The 21,383-nt window shown below is 46.0% G+C and overlaps 3 protein-coding genes and 1 non-coding gene across 5 annotated transcripts; 1 reads left to right on the top strand and 3 right to left on the bottom strand.

The window, feature by feature from the left end:
- Positions 1-1,946: 1,946 nt before the first annotated feature.
- LOC6588299 (RB1-inducible coiled-coil protein 1) lies at positions 1,947-11,058 on the bottom strand. Its single transcript, XM_002014096.2, has 5 exons — positions 10,284-11,058; positions 4,685-7,809; positions 4,252-4,615; positions 4,084-4,183; positions 1,947-3,209 (listed from the first exon to the last, which is right to left on the bottom strand). Exons 2-5 carry the CDS (start codon positions 7,594-7,596, stop codon positions 2,461-2,463), a joined length of 4,125 nt encoding a protein of 1,374 aa, XP_002014132.1. The 5' UTR covers positions 7,597-7,809; positions 10,284-11,058; the 3' UTR covers positions 1,947-2,460.
- A 651-nt stretch (positions 11,059-11,709) lies between these two features.
- On the top strand, positions 11,710-15,281 carry LOC6588244 (A-kinase anchor protein 17A). 2 transcript variants are annotated; one of them, XM_002014095.2, is made up of 8 exons: positions 11,710-12,261; positions 12,322-12,782; positions 12,847-13,104; positions 13,480-13,687; positions 13,758-14,422; positions 14,484-14,543; positions 14,591-14,674; positions 14,744-15,281. In XM_002014095.2, the coding sequence occupies exons 1-8, from the start codon at positions 12,061-12,063 to the stop codon at positions 15,210-15,212; spliced, it is 2,406 nt and encodes an 801-aa protein (XP_002014131.1). In that variant the 5' UTR covers positions 11,710-12,060; the 3' UTR covers positions 15,213-15,281. The 2 variants fall into 2 exon arrangements, with proteins under 2 accessions (XP_002014131.1, XP_026850560.1); XM_026994759.1 differs by having other exon boundaries at positions 11,711-12,261; positions 14,609-14,674.
- Positions 15,282-15,509: 228 nt separating this feature from the next.
- On the bottom strand, positions 15,510-15,581 carry Trnae-cuc. Its single transcript has one exon. It is a non-coding gene; the product is annotated as a tRNA-Glu (tRNA).
- A 911-nt stretch (positions 15,582-16,492) lies between these two features.
- Positions 16,493-21,067, bottom strand: LOC6588253 (pre-mRNA 3' end processing protein WDR33). Its single transcript, XM_026995064.1, has 9 exons — positions 21,051-21,067; positions 20,521-20,921; positions 20,193-20,462; positions 19,983-20,134; positions 18,533-18,630; positions 18,335-18,461; positions 18,033-18,266; positions 17,763-17,974; positions 16,493-17,691 (listed from the first exon to the last, which is right to left on the bottom strand). Exons 2-9 carry the CDS (start codon positions 20,803-20,805, stop codon positions 16,631-16,633), a joined length of 2,439 nt encoding a protein of 812 aa, XP_026850865.1. The 5' UTR covers positions 20,806-20,921; positions 21,051-21,067; the 3' UTR covers positions 16,493-16,630.
- Between the last annotated feature and the right edge of the window lie 316 nt (positions 21,068-21,383).

Below are 21,383 nucleotides of genomic sequence, written 5' to 3'. Positions count from 1 at the left end.
TTCGCCACACCCCCTTCCGCCCCCGCAAAGGATGCAAATCTGGGGATATTCACAAATCTCAGAGAATATTAAGGCTAGAGTAACCAAATTTAGTGTCCGTACTCCTGTTAGATCTCACTATAAAACGTATATCTCAAAATTTCGCCCCACCCCCTTCCGCCCCCACAAAGGACGAAAATCTGTTGCATCCACAATATTGCAGATTTGAGAAAACTAAAAACGCAGAATCATAGATAACGACCATATCTATCAGATTGCTGAATCTGGATCAGATCAGATCATTTTTATAGCCAAAGGAAACAAATCAATTTGCAGTGGCTACGCAGCGCGTGACGTCACGCTCAGACTGATTTTCTGTCTCTCTCGCACGTACTCTTTGTCGTGTCGTTAAATATTAGCGGCGTCTGCCGGAGGAGAGCCATACTGACTTAGTATCGGGTATAACCGTAGAGTTGCGGTGTCCGCAGCAACTCACAACGTTCCCCCTCGTTTTTGTATATTAAGTAGGGTTATTAAATGTTTTTCACCCTCAGGCCAACAACTACTATTTTCTAATCGGGATTTGTAAGAACAATATTTGCGCACCGATTTTCATCAGCAGTTTGAGTGTGTGCTACAGTGAACAATGGCGAACATGCGAACATGCGAAATAGTATAGCAGAAAGAACTGACGAACGATTCCACAAAGATAACGATAATGTGATTTAATCATAAACGACAATTGGAACAGAAAATTACAGGCAACGACAACAGGTACATCGAGCATTTACATCCTATTCGTTCCTTCGTCTCGCATTCGAGTGGGTGGCAGATATTGAATATTTCGCTAATCCGAAAGTGCTGATTGCGGCAATAGACAAAGAATTGTTACTGTTATCATGCGCTCAAATTAAAACATGAGTCAAATTAAAACACCAACAGAACAGCTTGCTCATCGGGTCGAATCAAACATATGTATTTCTGAAGCCCATTCGCATGAATATAATTTTATTGAATTTTACACTGATACATTCAAAACGACAAGACATGGCTGTACCAAATCGTTGTATACAATTCAGTCGAATAATGTTGACATTCAGTAACATTCCATTGAAGGCATTTTTGTTCCACCTGAGGAATCAGTGCGTCATTTGCTCTACAGTGTTTAAAGATACTCCACTAAAAGATGCCAGATAAGATTCTTATTGGAAAGGCTTCTTATGTTCTTTATGGAATATGAATACGGTAGATAATATCTGTACTTCCATCCTAGTGGACAATAAAAAGTCTCCAGTTGTAGTTTTCAAATGTTTACCATTTTTTATTTGATTTTCGCTTTTACACTTGTTTTTTTAAGCTTGAAAATTTCGCAATCCGCTTTTGTTACACCATCGCTTACACGTTTCCTCATTAAATAGTTAAAGTATTATATAGTTTTAATTTAGTTTTTGTGTGTGTGTTTATTTACAATTCGCGTTAAAAAATCGTCGCCCTAACACGCAAAAACCAATAAATGTGTTTATATCCTACTTTGTTGTCGTAATTTTCAAGTGTTTCCTGGTTATGAATAAAGGCATAAATAACTATTCGTCGATTTCCGTTCTTAATTATTTACAAAAAGTTGAAAAATCAAGACACCCTAGATATAGAGAGGGGGGAGAGAAAGTAGACACTATTGGGGGGTGTCGAGGAAGAGAGAAAGCTGAGCATAAAACTGTGTTTTGTTCTTCCGGGCTGAGCCCAATATATAGCATGTGAGTGTGTGTGTGTTTTGTGTATTCTGTGTGTGTTCTGGTCGTTGAAAAATCCTATAAAAAATATCATTTTATCATCCAATCAATTTTTACTCGCTACGGAACTATGCAATGTGATTATAAATTAAAATTCTTGGCACTAAAATAAGAAAAAAAGAATCACATTAAACCAAAAACTAATTGTTTTGTGTTCAATTTTTGATTTAAAAGTAATTGTCAGCGTATCTTAATTTTATTTCAATATTGCAACATGTGCTGTTGTGTGTTTTGTGTGTGTGTGGGTGGGTGGTGTGTGTAGAAAGGGAGAGAGAGGCCCTCTTCGAACTCATTTACAGGAGTCTTCGATTAGGTTATAGTACATTATGTAGACTACATTAAAACATTTGCTTTCCGTTTAGCTTTAGCTTTAGCTATAGTTATTGTTTTTCTTTTGAATATATATGTATTCTGCACTTGTTAAACTTTAAATTATTTAAGTATGTATGTCTAGCGTTTCACGTTGCTGTTGCTGTTGTTTTCCGTTGCTGTTTTAGGGGAGTGGCTGGTTTTGTTGTTGATCTGTCGGTGTCGGTGTAGAGGGTTTTGTGGCCCTGCCCGGCCCGGCTTAACTTTCGGTTCGGTTCAGTTCCTACATTGAGTAAAAGATCTAGCCTAGATACACACGCCATATACATAAATATGTATATATGTACGTAGTTATATATATTTTACTCTCAATTATCGTATCCTATTCGGAAATGGGAAAATCGGCATCAGCATCGGCCTCCGTGTCCTCCCTGCCCTCCAGCGAGCGGTACTCGGTGTCAGAGTCCTCGCTTATGGCCGCCGTACCACTCGACATTGGTATTATGGGTGCTGTAGTGGATATAACAGGCTCCTCCGCCCTAACACCCGCAGGTTTTCCCGGAGCTGCGGGCACATAGATGGTAATTGGTTGTGGCTCCTTCGCATCTGCAGTCGCCTCCGACTCGCCGGTCGCTGCTTCATTCGGATTCCGACCCGCCACAGGCGCTACAGGCGCTACAGGCGGTGCAGTCGCCTCGTCCTGACGCTCTGGTAGTTGTGTTAGGGGTTGTGTTATTATATCAGCAGAGGCCAACAGTAGATCCAGTTTAAGTTTGCTCGATGCCGTTGGCTGCTCTGTTATCACAGACTGTGCTTGAGTTGCTGCTCCTGCCCCTGCTTCCGCTGCAACCGCTAATGCTGTTGCCGCTACCGTTGGGACCGTTGCTACCATTGCTGTGCCGCCTGCAGCAAGCAGTTCATCTTCTTCGCTCACGCTAATGTAGCGACAGCGCTCGCTGAGCAACGAAGCGGACTCGTCGTCCTCCTCGTTCACGCTCGTGATGCTCACAGTGCGCTGCTTGAAGCCCAGATAGACACTGCTGCCGGATGTGCCTGGCGCATCGACTGCATCTCGAGTCAATGATGCCACTGCCGCTGGTGCTGAGCCTGTCGCTGGGCCGGCTGAGCTCGCTGAAGAAGAAAAAATACAATTTCATATAAGTAAAGGCTCGTAGTATTTCATTTAACGCACAAGATCTGCCATTCCTTGCAGACTAGAGCTGCAAAAAAGACATAATGTTTGTTTTAAGAGGTCCATTCGATTTATTGCTCAAGAATACTTTGGTTCTTGCAGGCAAAGGCAAATAGCTTATCAACATGTTTAGCCATCTAGGAGGCTCCTAACAACCCTATCGAAAAACTCCTCTGAACATCCGCTCGGACTCTGTGGAGCATGCAGGAGTGCACAACAGTCTCTTAACACTTTATTGGCAATTTTTATCTGTGAAATAAACCAAGAACCCTACTGTTGTGAGTCGTGTGTTGAAGGCTCTTTTTAAACTAGATATCAAACTTAAAAGTTTGCGGATCGGTACTATGTACATATGTCACATGGTCGATGAAACCGAATTAATCGATTTTGTCATCGATTATCAACATGTTCGCTGATCAGTGATGTGATGTTATTGATATTCTTCATAATTAAAGATCATGATACAAAAGTTTATAATTCATGCGTAAGTTCATCTATCATGATCAGTACGATATCCTTTTCTTGATATAAGACACAATGCTGTTCGGTTCGATATCGATAGTTGACAAATCGAGAATAAACAGAGTAAATCGAGAAGAAGAACATAAACAAAGCCGAAATTAAAATTATACTATTACGAAGGCCCAATAGTAAGGAATGTACCGTAGGCGCTGACCAGAACTCAAATATATGATCACCAACCCGTTGTCCTGATGAATGCGGGCATGAATATCCCATCCACGAATAGGTAGAAGTAGCCTCAACCTTTTTCCGGTGCACATTTTCAATGCATCTCTGATTACAGCTACTTACATTCTAAACGCTCTCGCCGCGAAGCGTATCGAGACGGCATGGGCGCCAGCTTGATCCGATAGAACTTGGAGCCCCTACTGACGCGGTACCGATTGTCGTCCTGCAAAGAAGGCGCATTCATTAGCAGTCATCCTATGAGAAGGTCATGTGCCCTTTGATGGCACTTACCTTTCGCGCCTGGCAATACTCTTTGTCCACAACTCGACCAATGGCATAGTAAGGCATAGGGATTTGATTCAAATCCGCTACGGCCATGGCCACGGGCACGGCCACGGAGGCGTCAGCAGCGCCAGAAACCGGAGCGAGTGTGCTTGGAGGCGTCAGCTGGAGTCCGGCCAAGCTATCCCCATGGACAAAGTAGAGGGTGAGCGAGTCCTGTACGACCATGAACTGGGCATGGCGCATGCTCCACACGACGAAGACTAGATCGCCCCTGGCGCAGCCCTCCAGGGCAATGGACCGATGACAGGAACCGCCAGCTGACTTGGAACGGGTCAGAGTACCGCCCATTGAAGGCAGATCGTAGCTGGAGCTACAAGTGCCAGAAAAAACATGGAGTTTTAAAGAATAAATCAAGGGCAGAATGCACTCCGAGTCATACCTCTTCATGGCCGCCACACTGGTCTCCATTTCCAGGCGCTTGGTCTTCTCTTGGTTGAGCTCTTCCTCAAGCCGACACTTGTCCCGATTCAGATAGTCGATCTTCTCCTTGAGCCAGCTGTTGCCGTCCTCGTTGGTAATCATCTCCAGGCGCGTCTTCAGCTGGTACGACTCCTGGGTGAGGAACTGGTTCTGCTCTCGCAGCTGCTCCAGCTGCCGCTCCTTTTCGGCCAGCATGTCCTTCAGTATGCCCACGTTGGCCATCACAGATTCTGAGTTCAATGGGAGCAGGCGCGACTGCCACAAGGAGCGCTCCGACTCCACGGCCTCGCTGATGGCTCGCTCGTGCTGAGCCAGCATCTCCTGGCGCTGCTGGAACAGCAGCTGGTCCACATCCACGGTGGCGCTGGCGCTGGCCACGCTGGCACTGCTCGTGGGACGCTCCAGCTTCTCCAGACTGCTGTCCGAGGGCGAGCGTTCCATGGAGGTCATCAGCTTGAAGCGGCAGCGCAGAGACTCCAGTTCTGTTTTGTGCTCGTGGATCAGCTGCTCCCTGGCCTGTGCCACAGCTGCCAGCTTGTCTCGCTCCGCCACCTCCAGCTTGAGGCGCAGCTCCTCCAGCTGCTCCTGGCCCTGCCGCTCGCGCTCCTCGCACTGCATGCGCAGCACGTTCCACTTATCCTGCAGCAGCTGCAGCTCCGACTGCAGCTCGTCCTGGTAACCAGTGGCGTCGCTACGGAACGTGCCCAAGTTGGTACGAGCCTCGGCCAGACAGGCCAGAGCCAGTTTGGACATGTCCTCGATGGCCCCGCGCATCCTCTGGACGCTGGCCCCATTCTCCTCGGTGAGGGTGCCGGCACTGAGCATCAGCAGCTCCTCCGTGGCCGTGCTCCTGGCTATCTGCTCGCCAACGATGCCGCTCGTAGTCGTGCTCACGGACCTGACGGCCGTCGTCAGTTTTTCAAACTCTGTTTCCGTGTCCGTTTCGCAGTCAGATGTGGCCGACGCGGAGGCGGCCGCGGCTCCTTGCAGCTCAACCAGTCGAGGAGCCAACAGAGGAGGCTCCTGCTCGGACTCCTCCTGCTCGCGCTCCCTGCCCAAACCAGATCGATGCACAAAGAAATCTATCACAGGCCTCATGTTCGGCAACTGGAGCTGGGAGGCCAGCTCTGGGAGCTGCACAGATAGCAGCTCAATGTCCGATCTGTTCAGCGGCGGGAGTCGCGTATCGAAGCTGAGGGGATGCTCGTTGGCAAAGGCGGGCGGCATGTCGCCCATGCCGGGAAAGAGGATGTTCAAGAAGTGGCCGTCGAAGCTGGCGTTGAACTCTCCCCGGCGACGCAGCTCCTCGCTGTGGATGCGGTCGAAGTCGATCGAGAGCCGCGTGGCCCACTGACGGAACTCATCGGAGAATATTTTCCGACGCACCACCTCCGCCACAGCCGCCACATAGGTGCAAGGGGCCCTGTGGATCTGCTCGATGATGCTTATGTGCCGCTCGGCCCGCCTCAGGCAGCGGTGATTGAAGAGAAGTCGGTTGTCGAACTCGCTCATGCCGTTCTCGATCCACACGATGCGCCGCAGACGCGTGTGCAGGTTCTTGCCCAGCTCATCCTTGGAGTTGGCTATGCAGCGGCAGTATTCGCGGATCTTAATGTGGTTCTCTAGCATCACCTGCAGCTGAGTGCAGTGCGAGAGGCACAAGTCGGGCAGCACGGAATTGTCGCGCAGATTCTGCGCACGCGCCTCGTTCTGCTGGAGGGCCAGGGCCTGCTCCTTCTGCTCCTGCACCATCTTCTTTATACGGAACTTGAAGTCCTCCAGTTTGCACAGGCGGTCGCTGAGCCCCTTTATCTCCTTAACATCGCCCTGATTGGCCAACTTGATGATTTGTTGCACCTCCTCCTTGAGCTTTTCATATATATCCGCGCTGAAGATGTGCAGCCCTTGGATGCACTCGTCCGACATCAGCTGCAGCGTACTGTGGTTTCCCTTTGAGCTGATCCACTGCAGTAGATTCAAATTGTGGCGACGCACCATGGAGCTGGAGGTGGTGGAGGTCTGCGACACTCTGGTTGCCGCCTGCGTGTCGTCCGCGGGCACGCCCTGACCGGAGCCCTCGTCAGCTCCCTCCTTCTCATCGCCCATCTTGAGTTTTTTGTTGGGCGAGTCTGCTTGCGACGACTCATTCAGACCCTGCTGCTGCTGCTGCTGCTGCTCCTGCTGTTGCTGCTGGGCAAACACATCATCGTTGTCCAGCAGCTCGTCGAAGCCATGAAAATCGGCCTCGGCGAGAGCCATGAGGCCAGGCAGTATGGGAATCCTGGCAAGCTGCTTGAGATCATCGGAGAAGTTCCTCAACAGCTCCAGGTAGCTGTCCCGCTTCTGCAGGTGCCGATCGAAGGCCAGACAGAAGTTGTGGAAGCGCTCACGGAACTCGATGGTCAGATCCTCCATGTTGGCCACCACAGCCGACCAGCCCTGCTGCTGCAGGTGCTGCTCGTGGACCAGTCGCTCGCAAAGCGCCTCCTCCTTGCGCGCCAGCTCACGCATGTGCTGCGCCAGCTGGGCCCGCTGGCGCACTGTCTCGAGGGCCGGCGGCAGTCTGTGGCTCTCCTCCACCTGACGCCGCAGCTCCGCGTCGGCGTCGCTGTTCTGTATCGTAGGCGCCAGCCGCTCGTCGCCTGTGAGAAACATGTAAATGGGATTGGTGTCGGTGCCAGCCGAGTAGCACGACACCTGGGTGGAGTGCGTCAGCATCTCGCCCCCGCTCACCAGCAGCACAATATTGACGGCGGGAATGCCGTGCAGCTTCTGTATTGTCTCCTTCAGGTTCTCCACGGACTGCAGGGCCACGTTCATGTCGAAGCTCAGCATGCGACCGACGTCCACATGGAATACGTACAGCATCATGTAGCTGTTTCTCTATCCCTTCTCTCGGTGTATCCCCCCAGTGAGCTACACCGCTTTCGTCTCCTCTCTGCTCGCTACACTTATGGTTTGGCAGTGCTTCAATAGTATTGGTTTTGTTCCTTCATCTGTACGTGTGTGCTTGCGGTTTCGTGTAAGTGTGTGTGTGTGTGTGTGTGTGGCGCCGAAGTCTGGTGCTGCCACCTGGCGGTTATGCTGGAAGACACAAGAAAAGAGAGCGGGGGAGCAGGTTAGCAAACTTCAGTTCACAGTTGCTTATTTTAACGAAATAAGTAAACAATTTATAAAACAACAAACAAAAACAGGAATTGAGAGGCCCAAGCGGGCCAACAGAAAGCTCTCTCACTTGGAGATGCTCAATTGGCTTTTTATGGGACTGGCTAGATTGATTAAAGATCAAGGGAGAAACTGAAATTAAATTTCCCTCTTTAAAACTGGTTCTAAGTACATAACGAATCATACATTTTTTCAACTATTAGCTTTTTTAAATTTAATGCTCTGAGAGACACGGGTCTGCTAGCTACATTTATCAACAGCTGTTAGACATTGTGACGCTGCCTCTCTCTGTTTGCGTTTGCTCTCTGCCGGAGGTCGGAGTGTGGGGGCAGCTCCAATGTTAATGACTAACTGGAACGGTTTCGAGTCGCAATAAAAAATAGCACAGAAACCATGTGCACAGCCGACTATTCAATTTTATTTTTATAATATTGTTTACAGTTTGTCTGGCGCAGCTTGGGTGCTTGTGTAAAACGTTGATAAGGCGCACATTACAGGAACAATGAAGCAGCACACTTTACACACGCGCACAACATTTGCAAGTTGTAAGCGAAAACAAACTCGACGAATTATCAACGCACCTTAATTTAAACACGTCTAGACTAGCGGGCGTATCGAAAAATAGTGGCTGTTGTCGCGTCACCACTCACCCTCAGAGAGAGAATGGGAAAAGAGAGCGCTGCACGTGTGCGATCGCACACATAAGCACACACACGTATGTATGTATGGACGTAAATATAGGGAGGCTGCTGTTCGTATGTCAATGCCAAGTACACCGCCGACGCTCTGCCCTTTACCTGCGGACATATGTATTCCTTTTTTACCTAAACGAATTTAAGAATGTTTTATGAGCAGATCTGTAGTTTCCAGGAGATTGACAACATTTCTCAAAATTTTCCACCGTTAGAGAGCACGTGTAACGGAACATGATTTTATAGCGGTGATGAAATACCTGGAACGATTGGCTAATTACAGCCCAAACGACCAAGAGAACATCTGTAAGCTACTTTTTAGCAACTTGATGAAATACTAGCTGCCGACACTGAGTAATTAAAGGCAAAAATCGGCCCATTAGTCATCCATGACATGCAAGAGTGCAGTCAAAGTCCCCACCTGGGCCAACCTGACCAAGACCACATCAACGGACGAGCGAGCGAGCCCCAAACTGATAACTATTTATCAGCTGCGCATTTTACAAATGTAAAAGTATATTTATGAAATACATAGCCTAGGCTGAATTATCATATACCAAAATCGAAATTGAAGAGTTTACATAGTTACATAAGTTCGCTATAATACTCGTATCACGGAGAACCCGTTTTGATTCCCAAACTGTCCTACATTTGTACATCAGAATGTAAATAAGAGGTAATCATTTGCAGGAAGATCACTAATGATGATATATGTAAATATCAAAGATAAAACCATGTGAAACGTTTACAAATAGTTGACGTCGTCATGACTGCTGAGAACTCCGAATATCAGTGTAGCTGGAGGAAATACAGTAACCCTGAACGTGTCTGCCCCCACACAGACTGGTCCTCTGCTAACTGATTACACAAACGTTAACGACACCCAAAGAGCAGAGCAGAGCTGTCAGAGTTTATCAGCTCCTCTCGGTCTGTGCCCGTTGTGGGGGGGCAAAAACGAAAAGAAAAACACTTTCACACTCGTAGGGTCATCGGCAATTGGTGAGGGGACATCCATACACACACGGGGAGATTTCGTTAATTGGGAATTATAAATACAGACTTATGTGAAGGGGGCGCTTGTAAATAAGTTCAGCCAAAACACTAGGGCTGGCAGACTTCAAGGCAGCGTTAAAAACAGTAAACAGAAAACACAGAAACGATAAGCTAGACGCAAACAGTGATTAAACAGTGATTAACACTCGAAAATTTAACTGAAACGGCTCGATCAGCTGATTCTCTTGCACCTAATATCGATATTAGATTCCGCACTTTACGCTCTCTTCTGCTCTCACTCTTGCTCAGCTGTGAAATGTTTTGCTTTTATTTTTTTGCACTCTGGGGTTCAAAAATAAAGAAAAATACCCATTTTCTGCGCAAACTAAAACAAGTGCAGGGGCCAGGCACAACTATTCTCTTAAAATATGTAAATGATTGCAATTAATTGTAATTTGGCTCGAACTGACGCATAGTCAACAACAAAAACAACAGCAGAAATATGCAAGGGTTGCTGGCTGACGTTCGCAAAAGAAAATGGCAGCAGGTGTAGCTGCATTTCCAATTCAGCGGGGTGGGTGGGACGCGAATATAGGAAAAGGGAGAGATTTATGCCGTAAAAAAGGCGTCGGCGGATGTTTGTGTGTGTGAATAAAAACTATAACTAACGGTTAATTAAAACTATGCACCGCTCACATTCGCACTTACCTTGTAATCTTTGATCAATTTTCACAATGGCGCGCCTGTGTGGGTGTGGAGCGTTTGTGTGTTTTGGTTTTAATCAATTGTAAACGAGCACGAACACAAAAGCACTGAAAATTATTTTACATCAGCTGTGGCCGTGCCTGTGTTGTTTTTATTTGTGGCCAGCGACAGCAGCGCTGCGCAGCGTCGACGCCAAGTCGAGTCAACAACAACACGACAAGCCTCTTCTTCTTTGCTTTTTGCTTTGGTTTAGCCTTCTCTTCTGCTTCGTCTCTTTCAGCACGAGTATTATATTGTTTTATTTTACGTTTACTTCAAATGATTTTCTTATTTATTTTGTATCGCTTTGCTTTTTCCGCTGCTTCTTCTTGCTTATGCTTATTACTTATTACTTTAAAGCTATTTTCGTTGCGTATCAAATACGTATGCAAGTGTGTAAAACCGTTTGCCTAAATGTATTTCTGTTTTTCCTCATTAATATGTTGTTTATGCAAAAATATATATTCCCATTTGCCCCCGCAGTGCTTGGGTTGTTGCGTTTTGTGGGCACTTCGTTCTCTTTTGCTGTTTTCTTCCCTTATTAATCTATTTCTTTGTCTATCACAATTGCGTTGTTGTTGCTGCTGCTGCTGTAGGTGTTGTTTTTGCTTGTTTGCTTGCTTATGCTTTCTGCATCTGGTTGTAGCTGTTGGCAGTTTTATTTCGCGTCAGTTTTAAGCCAGTTACCCGAAGCCATTTAACACGTTTTGGTTTTTGGAGTCACACAATTTCACTCACGCATATTGTTGATATTCTTATATTTCTAATTAAATTATATGGTATAAAAATGAAATAACGCACTTCGTTCTCACTTATGCTGTGAGAATGACGACCAAATATTTTTGGTAATATCGATAGCATGAGTAAATCATCGCATCGCCCAAGAGTGGTGATACGTACTGTTGCCATATCAGCAGTTTTCTAGCTAGATCTTTAAAGTTTGATTGCTATACAAATTTGAAAATTACTATTGCCTGAAAATATATTTATAAGTTTTATTTTCAAAGTCTGCGAGCAAAACTTGCACTATTGGAGGTGGTCAAACGTTGAAAGTGTCTTCCCACAGGTTTGAAATCCAAGCTCAGGATGAGATACCGTTTTCGGAGGTATCCAAATGCCGCCAAAGTTCGATTTGGTCGAGTTTCATGAATAGAAAATAAAATTTCTTTTTTAGCTACCTTTGTAATTTTTTACCACAAAACTTTCTATAAATCCTGCTAAATTATAAATCCTCCTTCAAGTGTCTACTTGAATTTTAAAATCAACAATCATTTCATCCCATCTCTACTTACAGTTCATAAAGAATAGCTATCGATAGTCACCCACCACCAGCGAAAAAGTGCAAACCCAACATACAGAAAATAATTTTAAAATTTCTTTTTAGCAACCAGCGCGCCGTTGGCATAAAGTGAAAGCATTAATTTCATTTAAGTATCATTGACAAGGTTCTGACATTTACAAAATTAGAAACCCACAGTGGAATAGACGGACCGGACACAGAATTTTCTCCCATTTAGGCACACATAAATAGATACTCACGTCGTCAAATGACAGGGGCGGTATTTCTGTTCATCTAAGGTGTTCTTTGAGATAATTTTTCTTACCCCAGGTGTAACTTTTTCTGTGTATTTGGTAAACACATAACAAAACGATATCTGTTTCCGTATTTTGCCCCATTTATTAATTACATTACATTGTATTTTGCCGAAAATAACTCCACATAACATATGTACATTGAAAAATGATCAACATTCAGACTATAGAAAATGTGGCAGACTGCACACCACTTTACCTGCCCCACAGCTTGTATCTCAAGCCGTGGGCAAAAATGCAAATCTCCGTTTCATTGCCGAAAATTAAATCCGGCAAATCCGTATCCAACTTGGAGATAATGGACAAACTGAGCGCTGAGCTCAAACCGGACAAGTTTCTAGTGCTCAAAGTATGTACCTGAGCTATATCAGCAGATGGAAGGCGTCTTTAACTTCTCCTTGGATTACAGGTATCCAAGAGCACTGTAGACTACATACGCTTCGAAGCGGAGCTGGACGAGCGCAAGCGTCTTCGTTTAGCCCGAGAACGTTTGGACGGCATTTCGTTGCGCATCTCTGGCTTCAGCGAATCTTTCCGAGTACGATGCGCCGAGTCCAAGGATGAGTTTCCCACACGTCACGACTGGGACTCGTATTTTCGCGATGCCCGAAACATGGATGAAATGAAAGCGGGCGAGAGGCCAGATACCATTCATCTAACTCATCTACCCATGCGTTGGTTCTGCCCAAGGCACTCCGAGCACGAGGAGCAGGTCAAGCCGAGCGAAAGCATTTTCAAGCGCATCTTCGAGAAATTTGGTCGCGTCCGTGCCGTAGACATACCCATATGTGATCCTTATCGTAAGAGCATGCAATCGGACATCAACGGAATGCGTACGTTCAGTTTCGAGCAAGATGTTCTCTTCGAAGCGTGAGTATTACATTCCTGATCTGGGCGAATAGATATTTCGTTACAATTTGAATCCTTGCTTCAGCTATGTACAGTTTGAAGAATACACCAGCTTTGTACGTGCTATGGATGAGTTCCGTGGCACAAAGCTAGTACGAAAGTTCGTGGACAAGACCCAGGCCATCAACATTTGTGTCAACTTCGACAAGCAGAAGCATCTTAGCGACTCCCATGTCCAGCGCCGCGAACGCATGAGAAAGCGGTGCATTGCCAAAGCCCAGGCGGAGGATGAGGAGCGGGATCGCTTAAAGAAACAACAGGCCGAACAACTGGAGCGCGAAAGGTTTGATATTTGTTCGAGTCAGGAAATGAAGTCAATAATCAAGATAGGCTAAAGATTTGTTTTACAACATCTCTTTTAATCATATAATATTCCTTGCACACTTCCGATTCTTCATTTAGTTTTTATATAGAGTTGTATAACTACTGCGAGTATTATTGGTTTCATATCCTGGCGTTTGACATTTTTCTCTCACAAAGAGTATTGCTTTTTATGTTTCTCACACGGCGGTCGTTGGGCGAGTGGGGCCTTTAGCCTACCCTACCGTTCTCTGTATCTTCTAGACGAACAGTTAACAAAAAAAATATTTGTATGCATATAACAAAAAATATAGACAAGACAAAACAAAATCCTGCAAAATTGCAAAAAAAATTACAGGCAAAAGCAAGAAGAATTGAAATTAGCCGAGGTGGAAAAGCAGCGTGAACGGGAAGAAAAACGAAAAGAAAAACATCTCAAAAAAATCCAAGAGCGCGGCCAGGTGGAGATCTCTCAAAAGATACGCATCGAGGAGCGCAAGCTGTTGATAGCTCAGCGCAAGCTGGAGAGCATACGCACCCTGGAGAAGCTATTTGACCGCATACAGGTACAGATACAAGCGGGAGCTACACAACACTTTCAATGTTTATTGATAGCATTATTTGTTTTCTCTGTAGTTGAAGCAGAAAGATAAGCCACGTCGGGCCCGACAAGATGAGGCCAAGGACATTCAACGTGGCCGTCTGGTGGAGAAGTATAAGGCTGCCACAGAGAAGCTGGTTTCTGAACAGCGAAAAATTGTTCAGGAGATCAAAAGCAATACTCCATTAATGGGTCTGCTAAAGAGTAAGTCCAAGAAGAACTCTGCTGCCGATTGCAGCAGCGACGACGAGAACGCCAAGGGTGCCAGCAAGAAGCATAAGGGAAATGGCTTGGTCGCAACTGCAGCTCCCGGGGCTGCAGATTCCCTATCAAATGCCGCCAGCTCCGCATTGAATCCATTTAAGCCCGCTACTGCCATGCCCGTTGGCGCTTTACCAGGCCAAGCCGCCTACAATGCCGAAGCAGCCAGCGAGTGGATGCAATCGCTGTCCATGTTCGGATACGGCTTGCCCGGAGTCTTTCCTGGAGCTCTTTATCGCCCCGCAGCTCCATTTCCCGTCTCTAGTAATTATAGAGGATTTGCCCCAAGACCCCGCGGTCGAGGTCGGGGTCGTGGTGCAGCCTTCCGTGGTGGTCGTCCTGGGTACGATGGATCATCCTCGTACTACAATCCTAAGCACGATCGCTATGGCGACGAAGATAACGATAATGGCTACCATCACAAGTCGTCGCGTGGAAGGTACATATATTGTAAGCATCTGGGAATCCTTGTATTACAAGTAGATCTATTGTAATTGCAGGCATCGCTCGCGTTCTGACTCGTCCTATTCCAGGAGTCGGAGTAGATCGCATGGACGACGGTAAGTAATTCGCTTCAGAATGGTGTTTTTCATTTTTTTTTGAACAGAATCATCTGTCGTTCCAGACGCTCTCAGTCGCGCAGTCGCAGTCGATCCCACTACCGCAAATCATCTTACTCATCAAGATCAAGGTAACGCAGCAACAGCCCGCGTCATTTCATCTACTATATTGTACTAATTGTGAAATTCTGTATTTATAGACGAAGTCACAGCCGATCTCATTCGCGCAGTCGCAGCAAGACGCCGTCACAACGGAAGAATCGCAAATTGGCCTCCACGCGACGATCCCGCTCGGTCAGCTATTCACGATCCCGCTCCCACTCTCGAAAGCGCTCTCATTCCCGTCGCGAGCATCGCAGTCGTCACCGGAGTCGCAGTCGTAGTCGAAGTCACAGTCGCAGCCCCAGTCGTAATAATTCGGACAGAAACATTGTTCTGGAGGCTGACAAACTAGTTGCCTCTGCTGAGCAAATCCAGCGCACCATCGAGCAGCACACCAAGGATCGAATGCGCGAAGAGGAGCGGGAAATAAAGCAGAATTTCCGGCAGCAGAGAACCAACAGCCACAGCAGCAATCATGTGGACACCAAACTACAAAAGGAATCAAACGATGAAGATAGACAAGGCGGCAGCAAACGGAGCAGTCGCCGCAACTCTCTGGCTGCATAGATTTCAATTATTTTAGCATTGTTTTGTAAGGTTCCACACAAAAAATAAAATGGTCAACATAAGCCTTAAGAGACAGTTTCTCTACCTTTACAGAGGGTATTGTGAACTGTTTTAAGATATTTGGAATACAGAGAACAACCGGAATAATCTTCCAAGAATACATTACAAAAATATACGATTCTCTATTTTAGTTCTCTAAAAATATAATTTCCTCTATAGTAGTATTTTCACACTCCACAAAAAGCTTTTTCTTCATTTTTAATAACAAAAAATAATTAAAAAGAATTTCTTCTGTTTTTCCCATACCGGGAATTGAACCCGGGCCTCCCGGGTGAGAGCCGGGTATCCTAACCACTAGACAATATGGGATAGACATGTATAAACGAATTCCAGCTTCACAAAAATAGATGGTTCTTTATTTTATAGCTATATACTTATATAGAGTTGGTTTTATCCATACTTCCAAACGAGGGGTATTACTTTATTCCCGGTACTTAGTCAGTACACATGTGAGCTTATGATTTATGTAACTTATAAAAAATATCTGGATCTGGAAGGCGCCCGTGGAGTCCGTAAGTTTAATATTAAACGAAAGTGTTAAATATTTATTGTTGAGTTAAAAATTAACCTATTGAACTGAGATATTCTATATCATAGGAAAATGCAGTCCGATCAGTGCGATATATAGTATAGCTGCCATCTGCTAAATATCGTATTTTTCAATTTTGAACTCAAGTCGAATCAGGCTATCTTGAAGTGAAGTTCTGCAGCGACTCGCGCCTCATGAAAGCACACACACACAAATTTGGTACCGCTTCCATTTGGAAATCATATCAATGGGCCTGGGAATGCTCTTTTGATTCTATCATCGTTACCTAAAACTATTGTAGTACTCAAAGAAATTACCGAAACCCAATAATATTAAAAATGTTTAATGATTGAACATCAACTACAATCACGGATACGAAGGCTTTGTGCAACTCCATTTCTTTTTACGACTGATATTTCTACATATGTATCTATCAGATATGTACATATGTACTACACATATATTTCAAGGCTTGACAAGTATTCGTGCTCAAACTTTATATAAAAATATATGTCTGTACTATATAGAATAATGCTGTGAACAATTTTAAAATTAGTAGGTGAAATGAGGGATGACCACAACGTGGTTTGGTCGGGAAACCGAAAAGATTGTGATTGTGATCATATTGGGATCACTGAATCCTGGAATGAAAACACATTTTTGGAATATATTACAATCGGCTTTTTTCTTTCTAAAACAATACATAGCGAGTGTTCGCATTAAAAAGCAGTGTTGCATAAGTGTTGATTGTTTCAACTAAAGGAGCGTGCTTACAATTAGAGAATGTATGGATAAGATAAGATTAAATGGTTCCAAGATTTGATTCTGTTTAGAAGCGTCTGTTGTTTCGCCCTCGATTTCTTCCGCTCCCGCTGCCACCACCTCCCCCACCTCCTCCGCCACTGGAGCCGGAGTTGTTGTTGCCACGCCTGCGGCGTTGCTGTCCGCCACTGTTGGAGTTGTTGTTGCCACTCTTTGGAAACTGGTCCCGCTCTCGCTCGTTGAAGTTGTCTGAGCCGTTGTTGCTGAAGCCATTGGAGCCATTGCCTCCGCCCCCGCCGTTTCCATTGTTCGTCCATGGAGAATTGGCAGCCCATGGATTGGGTCTGTTCGATTGGGATGGATCTCGTTCCCGATCTCGCTCTCTCTCGCGATCCCTCTCTCTTTCCCGATCGCACTGCTCCAGTGGTGGCTCATCCACAAACTCCGTGTTGGGCTGTTGTGCCTTAACGGTGACGAGCGAGGGCAGGAAGGGCTTCTTCAGGAGCAGGAGCTCGCGCACGCATACCAACTGAGCGTTGTGCTGTCGGGGCTCAAATCGAGACTTTTTCGTTGGGGGCGAGGCAACCTCGCCGCGAGCCTCCACCGCAGGGGAGACAGATCGTGATCGGTCCTTAAGGGGCACCACATCGCTCAGTTCCTCCAACTTGCCAGCGTCCACGTACTTGTTGAGGAAGTCCGCTCCCTGGCGTATAGCCCCCATCAGACGCGAATCAGGATGCACGCGAATGAAGCGATTGTAGGCAAAAACACCGACAATTGTATGAGGATCGAGGCCGTTCAGCATGCCACTGGCCAGAATGCCCTCCAGGGTGTTTTCGCTTATCTGCTGGTGAGTCAGGCCGTTGGACAAGTCCTTGGCCTCTCGAGCTGCCAGTTCCTCGTGGATTGTGAGCACACTAGGATCGTCGGCACGGCGAGGACCCGCCCACTGCACCTGGAAGTTTCGTGGTATGGGCTTGCTGTAGGGCACCTTTTTCTCCCTGTCCCGATCGCAGAGCGCCTTGCTGGGATCCAGATCCAGGCCGGGAATGAAGCCCTTGTCGGCTGTAAGACTCTCGGTAAACTCCACCCTGTCCTCAGGTCCCATTCCGGGTATTATGGCGTCATCTGTGAGAAGGGAATTACGTGAAGAAGATGCGGAACACTTTCTGTTCGAACTGTCCAAGACAAGACCCTACCGTATTCACACTCATCCAGTGCAGCCAAGCTGGCGGGCAATGTGTTCAAGTTGTATTTGTCCCGCATAAGATCTCCCGGACGATTCCTGGTCCAGAACTTAATGGTATGGTCGTTGGAGCCGGAACACAGGATGTGCCCGAGCGGATGCCAGGCCAGAGTCCACACAATGCTGTCATGGGCCGTCTCCACGCAACCGATTTCCTTATCCGTTCTGCAAGAGATGCATGATTTATTTAGAGAATCACTGTTAAACTCAAACCCAAACGCACCCAACATTCCAAAAAAGTATGGACCCATCGGAGCCGCCGGAGCAGAAGAGGCCTTCGTGAATCGGATGCCAGGACACAGAGCTAGCCTCTTTTTTGTGGCCACGGAACACCTGGACCTCCTCCCGCAGATTCCGTATGTCGAAGAGCTTTAGCAGATGGTCCCTCGAGGCGGTGACCAGCCAGTTTCCATTGTCATTCCATTTTAGGTCCATCACCGTGGACTTGTGTGCATGCCTGTGTAAAATCGGACGTGATTCAATGAAAGGTGGCTGGTGGTTTAGACCTACTGGGGGGATACTCACAGCGTGGCTAGGGCAATCCCGCTCTTGGGGTCCCAGATCTTGATGGGCTGCTGGTTATCCTTGCTCCCACTCACGATCATTCCTTTGTGCGGATGCCAGTGCACGCACTTGACATCGGCACCATGACCTATGTAGTCCGGAAAATGTTTGCATTTAATGTTCCAGGTCTACCACTGTCATCTGGCATCTGGCACTTACCTCGCAGCACTCGCTCCTCTTGGCAGCGCATAAAGTCCCAGATCCGCAGGGTGCCGTCATCACTGCCGCTGACAAACTTGCTGTCCGTGGGACTGAAACTGCGTTTAGTGGATTGCATTGGAGAAAGGTTAGAACGTAACGAAATACCGATTTGGGTGTGTGTGTGAATTAATCATGTCCTACGAGTATGAATGAATGCCGAATGTTATATTTCTTATATATTTCTTCTTTCTTAGTTATGTTGTTCTTCACCAGAAAAGGAAATCATCAATTAGGTATTCCATGTAGCGATAATTTATTATTTCTCTAAAGTTTGGCGTTTCTCAAATTCAATTTCGCTTCCAATCGTTAAGGCTAATTCGGGTAACCATATATTTTATTGCACTTATTTTGGGGTTCTTTCTTATATCTTCTTCCAAATGTCATCCGCAATACTTATTTACTTTTGAAGTAAATGGTATTCATTTAATAAGCCAAATTAATTAATTTTTGTGGTTTTTTATGAAGGTTATCACAACAACTTAGATTCATAAGGAAAAATAAACAAAGACCATAGAATATATTGAAAGGTTTTTAAATTTGAATTTGAGTTATTTTTCGGGAAAGCGATCTCATTTAGAACCCGCCGTATCCATTACAAAAGCGTTTAACAACAGATGCGATGCCTTCTGGAGTTTGCTGTAGTAGGACTGTAGGCGTGACTATATTTTCTGTGGGTAGATACGCTCGCAAGATGTCGACCCAGTCACCGGAATTGGGTCGCTGGAATTGCCTGGCTGGACCAGGCAGATCGGCATCGGCTCACAAAAGAAAACACTCGAACCCCCGAATTTTTAAACAATCAGTTGTTGCATTCAGTTTTTATTTTATTTGTTGTTGGTTGTTGTTGATGCTGTGTCCTCGTAAATAAAATGGTGCAGTAGTTTCGTTTTGAGTTAAGTTGGTTGCTTTTATTGTTTCTCAGGTTTCTCAGTATTGCATTTCACTTTCAGTCTTTAATTCTTTACAGCTATAACACAGATATGGGGAGGTATGAGATTCGTTCTTTTGTGAACTTTTGTTAATCGTAATTGCCTCAGTCAAGGAAGGCAAGGAGGGATGGCTAAGAAATGGCATGTTACTCGAGGGATAACTTTATTGATAAACAGCAAACAGCGCTGGTAGTAACCGATCTATTAAACATCCAACAAGGTATCTGAGGAAGTGAATGCACGCTACTGCCCACGCGACCCGTGCCAAATCGTCTAGCGAGACAACGGGACTACAACTACAACGACAACGACAACCATCATGAGGGTAAGCTCCGCGAGCTAGTGTTTTAATTTGGACTAAGTTGTGGCTTTGCCTGTGGCTGCCACTTTGACTTGCTATTGACGGTGGCCGAATGCTTGCGTCAGCGGCTACGAATGGGTAAATAGTACAGTTGACAGTTACAATTAAATGGCTATACCTTATTCCCCTAATGGCCTCCTTGTGGGCCTGGTACATCTTGACGTTGTTCATGTTGGACTGCCAGTACTTAACATAGCCGCCGTGGTCTCCGGTTACCATCCAGCTGTCGTTGTGTGACCAGACCATGGTGCGCACCGATATATCGTGGGCCTGGGCGACACATCACTTGATTAGCTTGGCTCCGCTTGCTGGCGGGGTTCCAACTTACCTGAAGGATCGTCTCGAAGTTAAATGTGAGTCCGTTCCATAGCGTAAACTCGCCAGAGCTGGCTCCGGTGACCAGACGCCTTCCCTCTGGCGTCCAGGCTAGCGTAAAGATGGGACAGCGCATTTTGTTGGTGGCTGTCTTGACGAATCGCGTTGTCACCGCATTTGAGGGATTGTCTAGATAGCTGGAAGGCGGCAGCATATGAGGCACATATATGCTATCAGGCTGCAGGGCCAGCCGATCCCTGTGATCGCGCTGCCAAAGACGATTCTGCAAGCAAGTAAAATATTTTTAGAGTTTGCGGTGCGCCTGAAAGCCTCCCACTCACCTCCAGGGCCTTGATTATGGATGCATTGTAGTCCACGGTCTTTCGCATTACACTTTTGCGTAATCGCTTCCCATCGAAATCGTCCTGCGACATGCCAAAGGGCCGCTGAAAACCACCTGGCATGAAGGGCTTGAACTGGTTATAGCCATGCTTGTTGGAGCCGTGATGAGGATGGTAATGTCTGTAGTGTTGTCCGCCCATCGAGGGAGGAGGGAGGGATGTGAAGTTCGTCGCCAGCGCAGATGGCGCCGTCAGCAACTGAGGCGGGGGCTGTGACACGTCCATTGCTTTTTGCCGTCTATTTCCGTATTTCTTCTTAGCTTAGCTTACTCCTGATATATGTATATGTAATCCTTTCTTTCTCTTTTTAACGAGTTTTTCGCTACGCGTCGTGGACCTTTCTGCAATAAAATTTTCTTCGTTCATACACACACACACAATCACACGGCGCACAACTCTGTGTCGATTTGCTCGCTTCGGAGCTAATATTTAATTAAAAGAATTATGCTGGCGACAGCCACACTACTTACTTGTTATTCTACAGATATTGCATTTGCTTAAGGCTTATAATAATGTAATTTAAATAAAAAAAAGGCGCATTGAAAATAATTGGGAATAAAGCGATAGCGCTGTCGATACTATCGACCATTTTGGTTTAGCATCGAAAGTATCGCACCGAAAAATGTGCGCTTGTATTGTATACCCCACTAACTGTCGCAAATGAACTCTTTGGATTAGATCCCACGGCCCGGTCGTTCTGCTACCGCCGCCTAATCATGTGCCAGCCAGTGATAATATATCAATATAATATAATATATAATAATAATAAAATTGAAATGAAAAAATAAGAAGATGTGAACCCG

This window comes from Drosophila persimilis, unplaced genomic scaffold (genome assembly GCF_003286085.1).
Source record: "Drosophila persimilis strain 14011-0111.01,24,50 unplaced genomic scaffold, DperRS2 tig00000000-arrow-pilon, whole genome shotgun sequence".
Classification (NCBI taxonomy): domain Eukaryota; kingdom Metazoa; phylum Arthropoda; class Insecta; order Diptera; family Drosophilidae; genus Drosophila; species Drosophila persimilis.
The sequence above is the reverse complement of the archived record's forward strand: the minus strand, read 5'-3'. Positions and strand labels throughout refer to the sequence as shown.

Excerpts from the sequence above, each read along its gene's own strand:
- LOC6588299 (XM_002014096.2), bottom strand. The coding sequence starts at position 7,596 with ATGATGCTGTACGTATTCCATGTGGACGTCGGTCGCATGCTGAGCTTC. Across the intron at positions 4,616-4,684 it reads AGTGTGGCGGCCATGAAGAG|CTCCAGCTACGATCTGCCTT; the intron begins GTATGACTCGGA and ends TGGCACTTGTAG. Across the intron at positions 3,210-4,083 it reads GCGGCGAGAGCGTTTAGAAT|CGAGCTCAGCCGGCCCAGCG; the intron begins GTAAGTAGCTGT and ends TTTCTTCTTCAG.
- LOC6588244 (XM_002014095.2), top strand. The coding sequence starts at position 12,061 with ATGATCAACATTCAGACTATAGAAAATGTGGCAGACTGCACACCACTT. Across the intron at positions 12,783-12,846 it reads CAAGATGTTCTCTTCGAAGC|CTATGTACAGTTTGAAGAAT; the intron begins GTGAGTATTACA and ends TCCTTGCTTCAG. Across the intron at positions 13,688-13,757 it reads AGCTATTTGACCGCATACAG|TTGAAGCAGAAAGATAAGCC; the intron begins GTACAGATACAA and ends TTTTCTCTGTAG.
- LOC6588253 (XM_026995064.1), bottom strand. The coding sequence starts at position 20,805 with ATGGACGTGTCACAGCCCCCGCCTCAGTTGCTGACGGCGCCATCTGCG. Across the intron at positions 20,135-20,192 it reads ACTTCGAGACGATCCTTCAG|GCCCACGATATATCGGTGCG; the intron begins GTAAGTTGGAAC and ends TGTGTCGCCCAG. Across the intron at positions 17,975-18,032 it reads ATACTTTTTTGGAATGTTGG|AACGGATAAGGAAATCGGTT; the intron begins GTGCGTTTGGGT and ends CATCTCTTGCAG.